Source organism: Rattus norvegicus, chromosome X (assembly GCF_021556685.1).
Source record: "Rattus norvegicus strain SHRSP/BbbUtx chromosome X, alternate assembly SHRSP_T2T, whole genome shotgun sequence".
Taxonomy (NCBI): Eukaryota; Metazoa; Chordata; class Mammalia; order Rodentia; family Muridae; genus Rattus; species Rattus norvegicus.
This window is the reverse complement of record NC_141554.1, coordinates 114469762-114487331: the sequence shown is the minus strand read 5'-3', so window position 1 is coordinate 114487331 and position 17570 is coordinate 114469762. Positions and strand designations below refer to the sequence as shown.

The 17570-nt window shown below is 41.6% G+C and overlaps 1 protein-coding gene across 1 annotated transcript in view; it reads left to right on the top strand.

Annotated features, from left to right (window-relative positions):
• Positions 1-6378: 6378 nt before the first annotated feature.
• The window catches only part of Gucy2f (guanylate cyclase 2F), a 97823-nt gene continuing 86631 nt past the window's right edge, over positions 6379-17570 (top strand). Inside the window, 2 exon segments of the mRNA NM_053831.2 lie at positions 6379-6549; positions 13502-14317. Coding sequence (NP_446283.1) covers positions 13588-14317 — 730 coding nt within the window. The 5' untranslated portion in view covers positions 6379-6549; positions 13502-13587.

Below are 17570 nucleotides of genomic sequence, written 5' to 3'. Positions count from 1 at the left end.
AATCAATATGATCAATCCACATATGAATTCATAGAGAATGATGGAGCATGCATAGTACATGCATGGGTCTGTGGCAGATAGGTTCCTAGAGCTAAAAAAAGAGGTCACATGCTCCCATCCCTAACGCAGAAACAAGCTTGTATTGATAACCATTTGCAAATGAAAATTTGATTTCCTCCAATTTGGAGAAAAATACATTTTATTAGATATTTTATGTATTTACATTTCAAATGTTATCCCCTTTCCCTGTTCCCCCCTCTCCCCTCCCCCTCTCCCTGCTTCTATGAGGGTCCTGCCCCACCAGAGTAGCATTCCTGTACACTGGGGAATCAAGCCTTCACAGGACCAAGGGCCTCTCTTCCCATTGATGCTAGGATAAGGCAAACCTCTGCTACATATGTGACTGGTGCCATGTGTACTCTTTGGTTTTAGTTTAGTCCCTGGGAGCTCTGGGTAGTCTGGTTGGTTGATATTGTTCTTCCTATAAGGAACAATCCTCTATTGTTGGTGGGATTGCAAGCTGTTACAACTACTCTGGAAATGAGTCTGGAGGTTCCTCAGAAAATTGGACATTGAACTGCCTGAGGATCCAGCTATACCTCTCTTGGGCATATACCCAAAAGATGTTCCAACATATAAAAAAGACACGTGGTCCACTATGCTCATAGCAGCCTTATTTATAATAGCCAGAAGCTGGAAAGAACCCAGATGCCCTTCAACAGAGGAATGGATACAGAAAATGTGGTACATCTACACAATGGAATATTACTCAGCTATCAAAAACAATGACTTTATCAAATTCATAGGCAAATGGATGGAACTGGAAAATATCATCCTGAGTGAGCTAACCCAATCACAGAAAAACACACATGGCATGCACTCATTGATAAGTGGCTATTAGCCCAAATGCTTGAATTACCCTAGATGCACAGAACACATGAAACTCAAGACGGATGATCAAAATGTGAATGCTTCACTCCTTCTTTAAAAGGGGAACAAGAATACCCTTGGCAGGGAATAGAGAGGCAAAGATTAAAACAGAGACAGAAGGAACACCCATTCAGAGCCTGCCCCACATGTGGCCCATACATATACAGCCACCCAATTAGACAAGATGGATGAAGCAAAGAAGTGCAGACCGACAGGAGCCAGATGTAGATCTTTCCTGAGAGACACACCTAGAATACAGCAAATACATATGCGAATGCCAGCAGCAAACCACTGAACTGAGAACAGGACCTCAGTTGAAGGAATCAGAGAAAGAACTGGAAGAGCTTGAAGGGGCTTGAGACCCCATATGAACAACAATGCCAAGCAACCAGAGCTTCCAGGGACTAAGCCACTACCTAAAGACTATACATGGACTGACCCTGGACTCTGACCTCATAGGTAGCAATGAATATCCTAGTAAGAGCACCAGTGGAAGGGGAAGCCCTGGGTCCTGCTAAGACTGAACCCCCAGTGAACTAGATTGTTGGGGGGGAGGGCGGCAATAGGGGGAGGATGGGGAGAGGAACACCCATAAAAAAGGGGAGGGGGAGGGATTAGGGGGATGCTTGCAGGGAAACCGGGAAAGGGAATAACATTCGAAATGTAAATAAGAAATACTCAAGTTAATAAAAAAAAAAACTTGGCCCTCCCTCCCTCCGGCCCTCCCTCCCTTCCCCCACATCACCCCACTTCTTCCCTTCTTCCCTTATTTCTCCTCTTTTTCTGTCCTTCTCCGTTCCCTTTCTTTCTCTGCCTCCACTCCTTTCTCATCCCCTTCCCAGGCCCCAAATAAACTTCATTTTATTCTAAACCCATCATGTGACTGGTACCGCTGTGAGTGGTGCCTCAGCATGGGTCAGCTAAGGCACCCTCTCCCACTGCATTCTGCTGCTGTATTCCAAAACATATCAGGCATCTTGGCTAAAGTCACCTGCATTGACTCCTGGGAGTCCCCATGATATATATTCCACAGTCCCAAAGAAGTTAAACAAGAAGGAAGGCTTAAGTAAGAGTGTTTGAATCACTCTTAGAAAAAGAAACTGGTCATAGGTGGAAGAGTCAGCGAGGGAACTGAGCGGGAGAGGCGAAGGGAGAGGGGAATAGGTTGGTACAAAACAGTATTATTGGAGCTCCTGCTGCATACTGGAATCATCATCTTTAATCCACACAGGCAAACCCAGGATGTAAGGAATTTACACATCTGATTCCAGTTCTGAAATTTAGGAAAGGTGGGGATGGTATTTGAAGAGCGGTTCAGTTTGACACCATAGCCTGTGTTTGTTATGAGAACATATATGTCATAATATCATGATAAAAATGAACTGCACTGGGCATAATGGTGCATATCTTTAATCCCAGCAATTAGGGAGCAGAATTAGGCGGGTCTGTGCGTTCCAAACCATCCTGGTATAAAATATAAACTCAGTGTGGTGCCTCTAATCACAGATCTTGGGAGGCAGAGGAACAAGGATTGCCTCAAGTTTGGGCCAGTCTGTAAAGCGTGACCTTTTCTCAAAAAATGTAAATGTGCACACAAATAAGACATCTAATAGAAACGACATATTTTAATTATTTTGTACTGTTCTCCATCACAAAATATTGTCAGCATCAAGTTAGAGGAATTTTGTAGTCATGATGATGTAATAGTGACATCGTGTGGCTCCCTGCTGTCATTGCAGCCTTAGTTTTAATTTCAATTGCAAAGCTGACCACTAGAGGTCAGCACTGAAATCTGTTCTGGCCATGTATTCTGGACTAAATAAGATAGCATGAACAATATTCCACCTATACAAGTACAGAAAAACAAACCATTACTGATGTCACAGATAAATACATATGTTCACAAAATAATATATTCATGAAAGTTACTTTCCATCCCCCGCACCATAAAGCCTGAAGAAATATAGTGAACTTAGAAAGTTCCAGATTCTCTCTCTTATTTTTATTGGATATTTTCTTTATTTACATTTCAAATGTTATCCCCTTTCCCCTCCAGAAATCCCACATCCCAAGGTTACAGATTCTCAAACCACACTTCCTATAGGACCCCACCATTTACTAACCATGTAATATTATTCAAGCTACATAACCTGTATAGGATCACTCAGTTTCTCCATATGTAAAGTGAGGTTAGGAATTGTCCCTGTGCCTTAGAGTTGCTCTGAAAGATCAATGAAATAATACATTTGCAGTGCCACTTGTGAGGATGTGCACAGTAACTGGTAATTATGATATTGTTCCTAACCCCAGTATCGTCTTTTCTTTTCCTTCCTTCCTTCCTTCCTTTCTTTCTTTCTTTCTTTCTTTCTTTCTTTCTTTCTTTCTTTCTTTCTTTCTTTTTCTTTCTTCCTTCCTTCCTTCCTTCTCTTTCTTTCTTTCTTTCTTTCTTTCTTTCTTTCTTTTTCTTTCTTTCTTCCTTCCTTTCTTCTTTCTTTCTCTCTCTCTTTCTTTCTTTCTTTCTTTCTTTCTTTCTTTCTTTCTTTCTTTCTTTCTTTCTTTCTTTCTTTCTTTTTCATTTGCTTTGTTTCTCTATGTAGCCCTGGCTTTCCTGGAATCCATTCTGTAGACCAGGCTGGCCTCAAACTCAGATCCATCTGCTTCTTCCTCCCAAGTGCCACCACACTAGGCTGAGACTATCATTTTCTTTTAAGAGCTAATGTACACCCTGTGGAGCACAATAAGTATGAAAAATGTGACAAATGCAAAAAGAACTTTGCTATTGCTACTAATTGTACTAAAGAAATGTCAGTGATGTGGCTCAGCAGTTAAGAGCACTGACTGCTCTTCCGGTGGACCTGGGTTCAACTGCTAGCACCCACATGCCATCTCATGACCATCTGAACTCCAGCCTCAGGGAATCTGATACCCTCTTCTGGCCTCCATGGGTATTGCATACATGTTGTACACCATGTAGACAAAACTTCCATACACATAAAAATATTAAATGATTGTTCAAAACTATTTTAAGAAAAAAATTTCGGTGGTATGGGCCACATGAAACAATTTTTAAAGGTTGAAAATTGCCAATAAATACCCTCATTGGAAATAGAGGGGGTTGTGGACATGTGCGGTGTCTAACATCTTGTCTAGTAGCTTTCCTCTTCATTCATACTTATTTTTCCCCAACATTTTTCCCAGGTTAACCCACCATTTCCTGACTTGATGAGAGAACATATCGAAGGCTTCATTCTGAATGATTAATCAGGGGCTTGCCAATAGGAATCTATTTTTATAGCCCACGCTCTAGCCTGCGTCCCAGTCATGAAAGGAATATGAGGGTTGTGGGCTAATGTCATATAAAGCCTGTGCTACTTTTTCATGATAAATGTCTTTGAAGTTCTCAGTAGTGTTTAGTAGAAAAAACACCATTGAATGGAAAGAGACTGTAGTTTCTTTTGTTTGTAGTTATGATTACAAAGGACGATAGGAGTCAGCTAGATGTCTCAGTAGATAAAGGGACTCCCCAAGCAACCCTAGAAGCCTAGAGTTCAATCACCTGAATTTATCTAGAGTGAAGGAAAGAATGGTCTCCCTCTGCAGACATGCAAGGCGACTGTGCCTAGGACTTCTCTCTGTGTATACCCAAGAGAAAAGAAAATACTACTTCCACTTGGTCTTTTGTTTTGTTTTCAGAGACAGGGTCTCTCCGTGTGACCTTAGCTGTCCTGAGGTTCACTTTATAGACCAGGCTGGCCTCAAATTCAGAGATCCACCTGCCTCTACCTCCTGAGAGCTGAAATGAAAGGTGTGAGGTACCACGTCTCTGCCCATCTAAAATTTGTATATGAAATTCGAGTTTCAGAGATGGGTCAGTTTATAAAATGTTTGCTGTGCAAGCAAGGACACCTGAGTTTATCTCCTAATGCACCCATAAAAAAGAGGAGCACTGTGGCTTGCTCCTGAAATCCCAGTGATGTTGAGACGGGGACAAGAGACTCCCTTGGGCTTGCTGGTTACCACTCTAGCCAAAGACTGCTTTAGTGAGAAACCCCATATTAAAAAACAAGGTGGATAGTGATTGGGGAAGACACCTTCTTGTCTCTGAATATATGCACACACACCTCCACATTTATGCCCAAAGCACATGATCCCCAGAGAAAACCATTTCACATAAAATAGAACATTTCATAATGACTGAAGAGTGGGAACAACCAAAATATCAATCATCTGATGGTAAATGTAGCATGTCCAAGGTAAGTAAAAGGTGGTATGTCCTGGAGGGTGTAAACTAAATGTGTTATGTCTAAGTGGGTGTAAAATGTGTGGTATGTCTAACAGGGTGTAAACAAACAAAATGCGGTGCATCCAAGAGGGTGCGAAGAAACATATGGTTGTATGTCCAAAAGAGTGTAAACAAAATATGGTATGTCCAAGTGAGTGGAATATTATTTGATCGTTAAAAGGAATGGAATACTCCTGAATGATAGAACAAGCATAAATCTTGGAACTATAATGCTAAGTGAAACAAGGTGGTTTCAAAAGGCCACATACTGCATGCTTCTATTTCTATGTAATCTACAGGATAGGCAATCCACAGAAAGTGAAAGCAGATCAGTAATTCCCTAGGCATGGGAAGAAAGGGGATTGAGTTGCTTTTACTCAAGTCTTGTAGAGAAAGTGAACATTGTCCTGGGATGAAAGAATGGTAATCATTGTACAATCTCGTGGATATATTTAAAACCTCTAATGTGTGTCAGGGAAGTAAATATGATAGGTGAATTATAACAGAATTAAGCTATTGTAAAATGGTTGTCATGTAGTAAACTTTACTTAATACAAGTCATTTTTATTCCTTGATATCTCAACTCTTAAAGTCTGGATGGCAGAATAGAGTCCTGAATGAATGGTGGCAGGCATCTGGGGAAAGGTGAGGGGGATGACAGGGAAAAGCACAGATCTAAAGTCTAAGTGGGGGGGGAGGGGGGGAGGGCCGGAGTGCAGGAAAGTTAGAAAGCCTTTCTTGCAGGGAAAGGAAGTGCTGGTCCTTAAGGGGGAGGGCTATAAGAGGGAGAGGAATTTCATCTCCTTTGAAATTTTCAGGACTCAGCCTGGATCATCACTCATATCTCAGACCAGCATCACAGCTGATAAATGTTCTGGCATTTAGAGCTCTCCTGGAGAAAGGGGGCTTTGTAGTTATTAGACAGACGGGGGATGGGAGGAGGAACACACAGGCAAACTGCAAAGCTATGTGAGCCTAGCTAGAAAGGTAGAAGGCAGTAGTCTGTGGAGGATGCACATGTCTAGAGGATTCAAATTGTTAATCTCTGGGTCAATGCATTTAGGTCAGCTCTAACTCGGCTACAGGTGGGATCAATTTAAAGGATTACAAGTGTCACTCTAAATCCTAATCCAGGTCTTGGTGAGGGGATACCGCAAGTGATTTTCTAAAGGTTTACAATGCCTCACAATTATTTACTCTTTCAATGGAATTTGTCAACAGACTGGAGTCCTTGGTGGGATTATGACAGCCCAAAAGATGGGTGCATTGGAGTAGCTGTGCCTGAGATCTGCATGTTCAGGCTGTCCACTGGAGATGATTGAATGGTGATTTACATGGTAAGTAGCTGATAACTCTTGTCTATGGGAAAGCTTGTAATGGGGGAAAGAAAATCGGTCCACTTGTGAGCTCAGACACTACCTGAGATATGTTACATTTATTGCAATATGTGGTGAAAAGAAGAAAGGAAAGGAAGCAAAGGGAGGGAGGAAGAAAGGAGAGAGGGAGAGAGGGAGGGAGGGAAGGAAAGAGAGAGGGAGGGTAAGAGGAGGAGCTGGTTAGTTCAAGACACGTTTAAATCAAGATTTGGATTTAAAAACTCTCCTCCAAGCTTTCATTTACTTTCTCCCATGGCTCTTTTATTTCTTCCTGACATTGTCTTAGCCAAGCTGTTAACTTAATTCAGGCTGTAACTGCGCAGATCAATCTTCCAGAGAAGTCCCCAGCTTGACGAGCTAAGATAAGGAGTCATTTCCCTCAGTTCTATCCGTCTTAGCTTTTCTTTGTGTATGTTTAGAGAACAGTGTCTGTCCTTGCGAAGCCAGGCTGCCCAGAGGTTGGGGAAGCTACCCATGCCCTGAGCATTGTCTGTGGAAGCAGAACCCTTGTGTAGATCTTCATACCTGAGTTACTTACACAATAATCACAGAACTTTGGGTCAGTAGTGTTCTAGTTCCAAAATTACTTAACTTCAGATTTCCTTTTGGTTGTGTCTAGGCTTCCTATTAACCCCAGGGAACCCTACAGCAGGCTTGTTTTGTAAGCGAGGAACAGAGGTCATTTATATAAGAATTTTATACTTTGTCTTTAAATCAAAATCAACATGTGAAGGCATTCTTACTTCCTCATTCCTCCCTCTTCTTATTTTCACTTCCCCATCTCCATCCCTCCTTTAGTTCCTCTATGCATTCCCCCCTTTAAAGAGTAAGATTTCCTTCTGTAAATCTTGAGTTGGGGAAACAAAATGCAATACTAAAACAACATAGAAAGTTCTGCTTCTTCAGGGAGACCTAGCATTAATAGCAGCCATGCTTAATGCATGACATACAGAAAGAATGTGAGGGCAGATCTTCAGCTTGGTAGAGCATTAACTTTGCAGTTCATGAAGGAAAAGGGCTGCAGCAATGGGCAAGGGACACTTTCTGACCCATGGCTAGAGGAAGGGCCTATGTTATATGTGCATGTAAACTTTGAAAAATGCTTCAAGAAAACCAAATGTTTTAGAACTTGAGATGGGGCAGGCATTAGGAAGACTGACCTGGATTACATCATTACAATGCCAGGCTTATACCAGAGAGGACAGCCAATGGCTTTGATCCACAGGCTCGAATTTCCCTGTTTAAAATGTGAATGCTCTTCACGTACCTGCAATGTATTACAAATTAATACTAATAATGTTGGCATGAACATGCCTCCACCACTTTTTCAAACACTGTTCACTTGAGAAGGGTAGGAGAAGCCATCAAATGTTCTAATTCTTTTTTTTTTTTTTTTGGTTCTTTTTTTTCGGAGCTGGGGACCGAACCCAGGGCCTTGTGCTTCCTAGGCAAGCGCTCTACCACTGAGCTAAATCCCCAACCCCTCTAATTCTTTTACATATCCATGCAGATTATTTAAAGACAGTTTTCTCTAGAGTTGCTTTTCTCTCTATTAATGGAGAAGCCAGAGAGAAATGAGAAAAAAACAAGGGGGCAAGTTTTTGGATTATTTTGCAAAGGTAGCTATTTACCAAGTTCTAAAATAGAGCTGTTTCAAGAACACAGTAATGTAAAAACATCTCATGGCTGCTGTTTAATCCTCTTTGCCAATTGCTCAACAAGTATTTATTGAGCATTTTCTATGTCCCAGGCACAGTGCTAGGTGCTCAGGTTCTAAACAGATGTGTAGGAGCAATATGGTAAGTGATAGCTTTAGAAATCCAGGCTGTCGCCATAGTATAACTCACACTGAAAGAGAAAGTAGGCTTCACATATTAGGGTTTCTATCAAGGATTATAAATCAAAATTTAAAAAACTGGATCTGCCAGTTTGCACTCAGTAGATAAAGGTTGGGTGTGTGACATGAGGAAGAAGCTTTCTTTGAGGAAAAAGGCCTTTCACGGGGGTAGGGGGTGGGGGATGGGGGGTGGGGGGTGGGGGGTGGGTAGTGTTGTTGACTGGTTTATCAAGCACTTTAACTGTGGTATGCTTGGGAATCAGTGTCTGGAAGAAGCAGAGAAGTCAGGATGTCAGAGAAAAAAAGATTATTTAAGATCCCAAAGTCCAGTTTAGGGGGGAGAGGGAAGCAATTTGGTGACAGTTGAATGGTACTGAGTCACTAGCAGAGCTGGATCCAGAGGCCTGGCCTTGTGACTGGCAGCATGGCCCACTTGGCAAGCAGCAAAGAGGAACCAGGGTAATGAAAAGACTGCTGTGTGCCGAGCATGATAACTTATTTAGCTAGCTCTCTTCAAAGAATTGCATTCCACTTAACCACATTTTGCAGATGAAGAAACGGAAACAGTGAGAGATATTCTCCCAAGACATCCCTGAACACCTACGTAGGCTTGCTATATAGTGTAGAGGTACTAGTGACCCCCACTTCTTCCCGAAGCACTGTGCTTCAAGTCAGGTTGTTTCAGGGAGAGGATTAAACATAAACCACAGATTTCTTTCATTTCGATGGTGATTTTCTTTTTCCAATTTGCTTTGTTTCTATACCTCTTGGTCTAATCTATTCTTTCATAGGGGGGTGGGGGAAACTAAAGAAGTCTTAAACCACAAATGAGTCGATAAAACTCAATTTGAGTGTGAGAGAAAGTATAATGAGGTGATCTCAATTATTTTATAGATTAGGGGATATCTGTAAGCCTTCCTTCGCAGTGCTTAATCAACGGGGGTGTAAATCCTCAGTCTACCATGGTGCACCCTCAGGCAAGGTGTCCTCTCAGTACTCTCTCCCCATCTATAATTGATTATGACAGCAGGTGCCTCTAAGCTCAAATGAAGTCTTTAAATTAAGTTGCTATTAAAATAAGATACTACATGCAAAGGATATAGCTAACTGTTTCTCACATACTCAAAACTCAGTAAATGTTAGCCTTTATTATTTGGGGTGCTGATTTTTAATTTAAATATACAGGTTATGGAGCAGAACTCATCAGATTGGTGTATTTGGGTTAAAAGAACCAATTGTTTGTCTTGGTAGTCCACCTTGGGTTGCTATGACAACATATTTGAGGTTGAGTCCTTTGCAAAGAGAGATGTTTATTAAGCTCACAGCTTTGGAATCAGGAAATTCAAGATGTGGCAGCTGCGTGGGCTATGGGCTTCGGCCTACACTGTAATATTTCAGGTGACATTGAATGAGGGGGCACAGATAAGAGATCGCATGGCATAAAACACTAGGAAGAGGTACCAGACTCACTTTATAAGAATATATTCACTTTCTCAAGAACTCATCCATCCCTATGGGAACACTAAGTAACTCCAAAACCCATCAATCCCTCCTGAAGACCCATTCACCTCTTAAAAGTTCCACCATGACACTGGTGGTACATTGGTGATGATGCGTCACCATGAAGTTTGTAATGCACAAGCTCCTTATGAATAACAGCAGCTTAGTTCGCCTTGTTATAAATGAGGGCCAGTTCACCACAAGGAATTGCGTTCATTGCGGTCCATTCCTGGGGGTTGAAAGAGCAAGGACCTGTAAGTTAAGGGGTATGCAATCCAATATCTTTGTCACAAAACGTACTTGAGACAGGAACCCGTCCTGTAAAATGGAAAAACCTTGGAAGGAGAAGAAGGTGGGAGGAGAGGCACATGGCTGTCTGTCAGATCTCAGCTTGTAGCCACACCACTTTAGGTTGTGTCTTACCTGCATGTTTCCACCATAGCACGCAGACCAGATGCGAGGTGGGTTTTTTTTGTTTTTTTTTTGTTTTTTTGTTTTTTTGTTTTTAATGAAAGAGAGGTTAAAGCATATTATCTTTCAGGGCCTAGCAATGAATCTGAGATCTTCAGACATATAGCCATCCAAGAGGCACCTTTTCTCTACCCCTAAAGCTTCTCTTTCTAATGCTTACACCCCTGTCTTCAGTATGTTACTTTTGATCTTCCTAATTTCCCAAGTTACCACCACTGTCCTTTAAAACAACTTTCACTGGTGTATGAATGTTAGCCACAGTAGCTTGTTGATGCTTAAAGATCTACCAGGTGTGCCACAGTTAGGCTTTCTCACAAAATTAGGTGTCGGAGCCAGGATAACATTCAACGGGGCTACCACAAGGAAAACAATTATAGTTTATTACAATAATAATAATAATAATAATAATAATAATAATAATAATAAATAGTTTGACATGATCAGTGTACACCTATGCTAATTATCAACCCAGAGGAGGGCCAAGGCATTATTCTGACATTTGATTCAAGTTAAGTGTTTACTAATGGTTTTCCTCATTATCACCTCTCCTGAGCAATTAATGTTTTTGAATGTATATGTTTTTTGAAATTAATTTTCTTTTGAGGGTCTCAGTCTGTACACTGGGCTATCCTTGAACTTACTTCAGTCTTTTTAACTTAGCTTCCTAAATGCTGTGACGACAGTAACGAGAAATTAATTGGAGGTATTTAAGGTATTCCTGGCCTGGGACTAACTTGAATGTGTTGTTTCTCCATTTCACACACATTCATCTGATTTTCTTTGCTGGGTACTTGGCTACAGGAAATCTTAGTCAAGCAGGGCCTCTTCTCCATACAACCACCCTTATCGTGGCTTATTTCATTTGAAGTTCTGTGAGTGCAGAGAACTCAGTCAGTCCAGTGTCCTTATCCATCCAGAAATATAGAAGCTTAGAATGAGAGTAATACCTCCTCTCAAAGTTATGAACATGGGCGCAATGAATTCAACCTGGGAGGGTTTTCTAAGGTAGCACACAATGGGAAACACTTCACTTGGTTCTTAAAGGGAGAGTTCATCAAAAGAGTCTGAAAGGAGACAATGGAAGAGAGAAGAGGGAATTACACACAGAAGGCATGAGATTTCCTAAATCTTAGCTCTGTCAGATGATGTGACATGTGTCAGAAGAACTATACGACCTTTCTCAGAGCACGAAGAAAGAAGGGCAGGGTATGGGGGGAGAGTAGAGGCAAAGACTGAATCTTTAGCATCTGTTTTCTTGGATTCTCCATGCTTGCCGACTTTAAGTCATGCATTCATTCTTCTTTATTTCCTCATTGTGGTCCTCAAACTTGCATCCCTACTCTTCTGACTGCAAGTCTACTAGGCCCCTATCTTTCACTTACTTGATTTTACTGAGGTGTGATACAGATAAATAATCTGTGTTCTCAAAGTTTTATCATCCTTGGAGTATACAATAAGGTTTTCTTTTTTCCTTAGGAGCTTGTAAGTCATTATGACTTATTTCCTTTCTGATTGTCTTTTAAGTGTTGTGGAGTCTCAGAGATTTGGTATTTTTCATCCTGGAGAAATTCATCTTAATTCTTCTATATCTTCACTCCTATGCTCTTGGTCTGTTACATCTCTTTTATTCATTTTCTTTCTTTTTAAAAAAGATTTATTTATTCTTCAGCACATTGGTGTTTTGCTTGCGTGCATGTCTGTGAGAGGGTGCCAGATTCCCTGGAACTAGAGTTATTGACAGTTGTGAGTTGTTATGTGGGTGCTAGGAATTGAACCCAGATCCTGTGGAAGAGCATCCAATGCTCTTAACCACAGAGCCATTTCTCCAACCCCCCTGTTATGTCTTGTATGGGTGTTTGCAAACTGTCTTTTTTTTTTTAAGTCTTGCCACCCTTCCAGACCATTCTCCACATTGCAGATAGCAGCCATGTCTGATCTACTAGCCAGGCTCATACACAGCTGGGACAGCTATGAGGTTGGCCCAGATAGAACAAGTCATACACATATTAAAATGTTATAAGATTATTTTGTGATTTGGGGGGTGGGTAACAGGATCACACATTTCTGGAGCACGAACGCTGTAGATGACAATGTCTTATACAATGTCAGAAGCTTGAAAACTCATGATATACAGATCTTAGTGATCTGGGCTTTGCTTTCATTGATTCCATAAATCAAGGTCGGCAGAAGAAATAGTTTGAAACTCTGGAATCTAATGTACACTGTTTTTGGTTTTATTTTCAGACAGGGTTTTCTCTGTTAACAGCCCAGGCTGGCCTTGAACTCTCAGAGCAATTCCTGCTTCTGCTTCTTTAGTGTTAGGATTAAAGGTATGCTCTACTACACTCAGCTAAATTCACATATTTTCAACTCTGATGCATTCTACACAGTGTAAGAAACAAAAGGAAACGAAACTCCCTGAAAGCCTTCTAACTTTCCCCTTGTTTGCTCCCTCCCTTCTTGTGGTTGAAAGTAGGAAGTGCTCTAAGTGCAGAGTGCAGAGGTCTCAAACAGGAAGATATCTTTTATAACACCCAGAGATACCCCTTTTCCCTGTTCTCTTCTTTCCTCACGTTCCCTCTACCCAGTTGCTCCTGTCAGTGCGAGCTACCTCAAATAGCACTTCTCTGCACTGCTGCCATCTGTTTTCACCCGTCTGTCTCTAGGAAGGCAGTGTGGGGGTAAATGGACGTCTTGTAAACCATCATGTGTATAATAATACACCAAGTTTAATTCTGATGATTATTCAGGCCATGTTATAAGCACTTCCCATATGTCACCCCTTGTAATTGTTACAAAAGTGTGAGGTAGATAAATCTTATTAATGTTGAATCCACCGGACTTGGTGATGGATTGAATATGGAGGGGTAGCAAACGAGGAACCTCCATAATACTACAGTTTTTGACTGAAGCAAGTGAATAAACAGTGGAAGGAGATGTTGCCATCTACTATGAGGTAAGGAGGACCAGATGAGGAAATGTTTTGGTTGGGGTGGGGAACAGAAAGTTTCACCTTGGGAGGCTGCATTGTTTCAAAAGTGATTTTTTTTTTTTGCCCTAGAAACTTCAGAAATAGAGTAACATATATTTCCCTCTGCTTGACAGGCACTCAGAAACACCACTGTTCATGTCCAGAGGGCAGAGTAATCCTCCAGTATCTCATCACTAACTTGCTGAAGGGCAGCAAGGCTATGTTCCTCGGACCCTGGCCTTTTTCTCGCCTTCTGTCCTGGTTTGCCATTTCCAGCAGACTGTCAGGACAGCATGGCCTCACTTCCTCCAAGTTCCTGAGATACTTGTGCCTCCTGGCCCTATTACCTCTCATATGGTGGGGGCAAGCACTCCCCTACAAGATAGGGGTCATAGGTCCCTGGACATGTGATCCGTTCTTTTCCAAGGCCCTGCCTGAGGTTGCTGCCGCTTTAGCAATTGAACGAATCAGCCGGGACATGTCATTTGACAGAAGTTACTCCTTCGAATATGTGATTCTTAACGAAGATTGCCAGACTTCAAAGGCCCTCACCAGTTTTATTTCCCACCAGCAGATGGCCTCAGGATTTGTTGGGCCTGCCAACCCTGGCTACTGTGAGGCAGCCTCACTCCTGGGAAACAGCTGGGACAAAGGGATTTTCTCTTGGGCTTGTGTGAATCATGAATTAGATAACAAACATAGCTACCCGACTTTTTCTCGGACACTTCCTTCTCCTATCCGGGTGCTTGTAACCGTCATGAAGTATTTCCAGTGGGCTCATGCTGGGGTCATTTCCTCAGATGAAGACATTTGGGTGCATACAGCCAATCAAGTCTCAAGTGCTCTTCGGAGCCACGGCCTACCTGTAGGGGTCGTCCTGACCTCGGGACAAGACAGCCGTAGCATTCAGAAAGCTCTGCAGCAGATTCGCCAGGCAGACAGAATTCGCAGTGAGTGCTCGCTCCTGGCTAAGGTTTAAATGTGGTTTTGGTTAAAAGCATGACAATCTCTGAAAGCTTTTCTGCCTCCATACCCTAGGCCAACACCTTATCCCCTCGTTCTTTATGCATATGCCTTCTTTCACCCATAATCAGACCCCAAGACTGTGGCTTCAACAGAGCCAAACTTAGGGACTTAATAGAGATTTCAAGAACTCTATGGTCAAATGGGCCAGCACTTGATTGCAGTGGCTGGTATGGAAGAACGACATCAAGAGTCCTGTAGGCACATCCTGTCTTTGTCCCGAGGACCACAGCAGTTTCAGACTAACCACAGCAATGCCCTCCGAAAGTTTTGTCTCATTTTTGTTTGGTTATTTTATGTTCTGGTTTCTTTTCTCATCGAGTGGAGATGTACCTTCTGAGTAGCTCCTTCATGGGTGCCCAGTACCATTTTGTCATCACCCCTGTCCTTCTCTCTCCTTCCTAATAAAGCAGGCACTTCTCCCTGCAGAATGCAGCTCATTGGTATGGAGGGCACTTAGGTGGCAAATGAAAGCAGAGCAAAGCATGCTTTGTGTTCGCTCGCCTCTTGTTTCAAGGGAAGCTTTATGCTTGGAAATAATTTTCCCAGAGGCAATAGGCAGGCAAAATGTGCCCCAGGGGAATTGACTCACGGAAGCTTCAATTACCAACAGGATTTGAGTTAATTTGGGGAGGGAACCTTCCTAGTTCTCTAGAATCAGAGTTTTTTCTCTTACATTTCTGACACTTGGTTTTAAATTTTTTCTTCTATATACTATTTGGTTTTTTAAAAGAAATTTCCTCTTTACCTTCCACTGGAAGTGGCAGTGATATATGGGAATGATGATGCTCATGCCAAACTCTAACCCCTTCACCATGATAGGACCTGTAGCTCAGAACCCACTAGTCAAACTGATGGCTTCTAGGATTAGTCCTGGTCCCAGTCATTTCCTTAACATAGCAATGGTCTTGCTAGAAACTGGTCCATCTTAGGTCTGGCCTATAGCCAGAATCCATTTTAAATTTCAAGTGTCTCCAGTATTGCACCTTAATTATGATCACTGAAGGAAGATGGAAGGCAGAGGTCTATGTTCCAGGAGCTACAGTAGTCCTAGAGTCTGCAAGCTCCAGTCTGTAAGACCTTCCGTCCGAGGCAATCAGCGTGGCTCTGATTATTTCATAGCAGAACTTAGAACCTGTTGAGCACAGAATTACTATTTTTTTATATATATTAGCTGTTTATTGTCTACAAAGTTTTTTTTTATTAACTTGAGTATTTCTTATATACATTTCGAGTGTTATTCCCTTTCCCGGTTTCCGGGCAAACATCCCCCTCCCCCCTCCCCTTCCTTATGGGTGTTCCCCTCCCAACCCTCCCCCCATTGCCGCCCTCCCCCCAACAGTCTAGTTCACTGGGGGTTCAGTCTTAGCAGGACCCAGGGCTTCCCCTTCCACTGGTGCTCTTACTAGGATAGAATTACTATTTTTTAAATGTAAGAAAACATTTCCAGAGAGGAGCTATGTTAGAAACAAAACAACATACTTAGTGTCAGTATTTTATGTCAGAGATTCATGAAGACCTGTGTCTCTTATAAGGCTCATATCCCACTCATTCTAAATACTAAGTTCTTCAAATGAGTGTTCCTCGTTTGAAGTGACTGTCATCTTTGCCTTAATAAGACTTCGTTTGGTCAGAATGTATTTTTTGATGATGATATGTGTTAGCCCATTCATGGGAACGAACGGGGAACCCAACAGAGACTGTTTAAGGAGCAGTGGAAGCGCCTGTGTAAGGGTGGCAGAAGCAGGTGGAGGAAGGAGACTCTGAAAGAGACAGTGTTGGAGGTGACGATAAATCAGTATGCTCCAGGAATACTATTTCTCTATTTCTGACAAACATAAGCCAACTCAAGTGAGTCACAATATGATGAGGTATGGAAACAGAGAAATTGAGTTGTAGGCTGGGTTGTAGACTGAGTGTGAGGTCGTGTTATTTCTGTGTAGAGCGAGCAAAGGAGTACGGGGTTCCTGCAACTGGTACAATTAAGTACACTAGATTTTAGTCTGTCCTAACCAGTGGGTGAGATATGGTAGTAGGAGTTGGAAAAGAGAAGTGAGAGTTTGAGAAAATCAATCTTTGGGTCAATGCAAAGAGGTCTTGTTATGCCTTGAAACCAAGAGCTCCCAACACTGTAACCTAGGTTCTTTACAGGACGATAAAGGGACTCAATAATAAGGAGTTTTCCTAGGAAAATACTTTGTAGCTCTGAATACAGCGAGAAGAGACCCATTCCTTTGAAGAGACCTGGTAATAGTTGTAAGGCTGTATCACATTAACAGTGATGACATTTCTTTTTTTTTTTAAGACCTTACATATTTAATACAGTGTGTTACCCCTGTACAAATGGAAAAAACTTAAGTTCAACATTTCTAGACCAATATGGCTGTTAATTTCTGTACAGTGCCAACTCAACACAGTAAACGGGGATACTTTTTTCGAAAGTTGACAGCACAGGTAAAGTTTCAAAAAATTCAAATTATATATCTGTATATATATATTTATATTTATATAAAAAGACCAATAATAGCAGTGTGTTATGCATCAACAGCAGCAACAGCTTTTCCAGGTTCTGCAGTCATCTGAACAAAACTGTAGAGACATCCAGCACACTCCATTAAAAAAAAAAGTAAAAAAACAAAACCCGAGAAAACAGCACAGTTCTGTTACTCTTGTGGTACTTGGCACCATTTTTTTTTTAATTAGCTTCTCAATCAAGTGATGACATTTCTATATGACAGTGGTATCCAGTGGTGGGTACTGGGGGCAATAGGGATAGAAGGAAGAGAAGATCGGGCACTGCTGCATGTACTATTTCTGTTCCTTACAAATTAATGTTTCCAGTTAGGCCATATTGTTGGTCCTTTATTGGAGTTAGAAGGAGTGTTTTTCTGAGAAACAAATCTGAATCATGTTTGCACAGTACAAAGGCAATGGTTAATTAAACAATGGTGTAATGATAAAGCTAAATACTTTTGGAAGGGAAAGCTGTAGAGGTTTCCTTAGATGTTGGGTCACAGAGACAATAAAAGCAACCACAATTCATTCTACCTCACATCTGAACTGCATTCTACAGTTTACAAGGTATGTACACATTGACCAATTCGCTTGTCAGTATTTTCCAGGAGATAGTTGTTTTCATCTTCAAAGTTTACAGTATCTGTGAGGCTCACAAGAACAAGT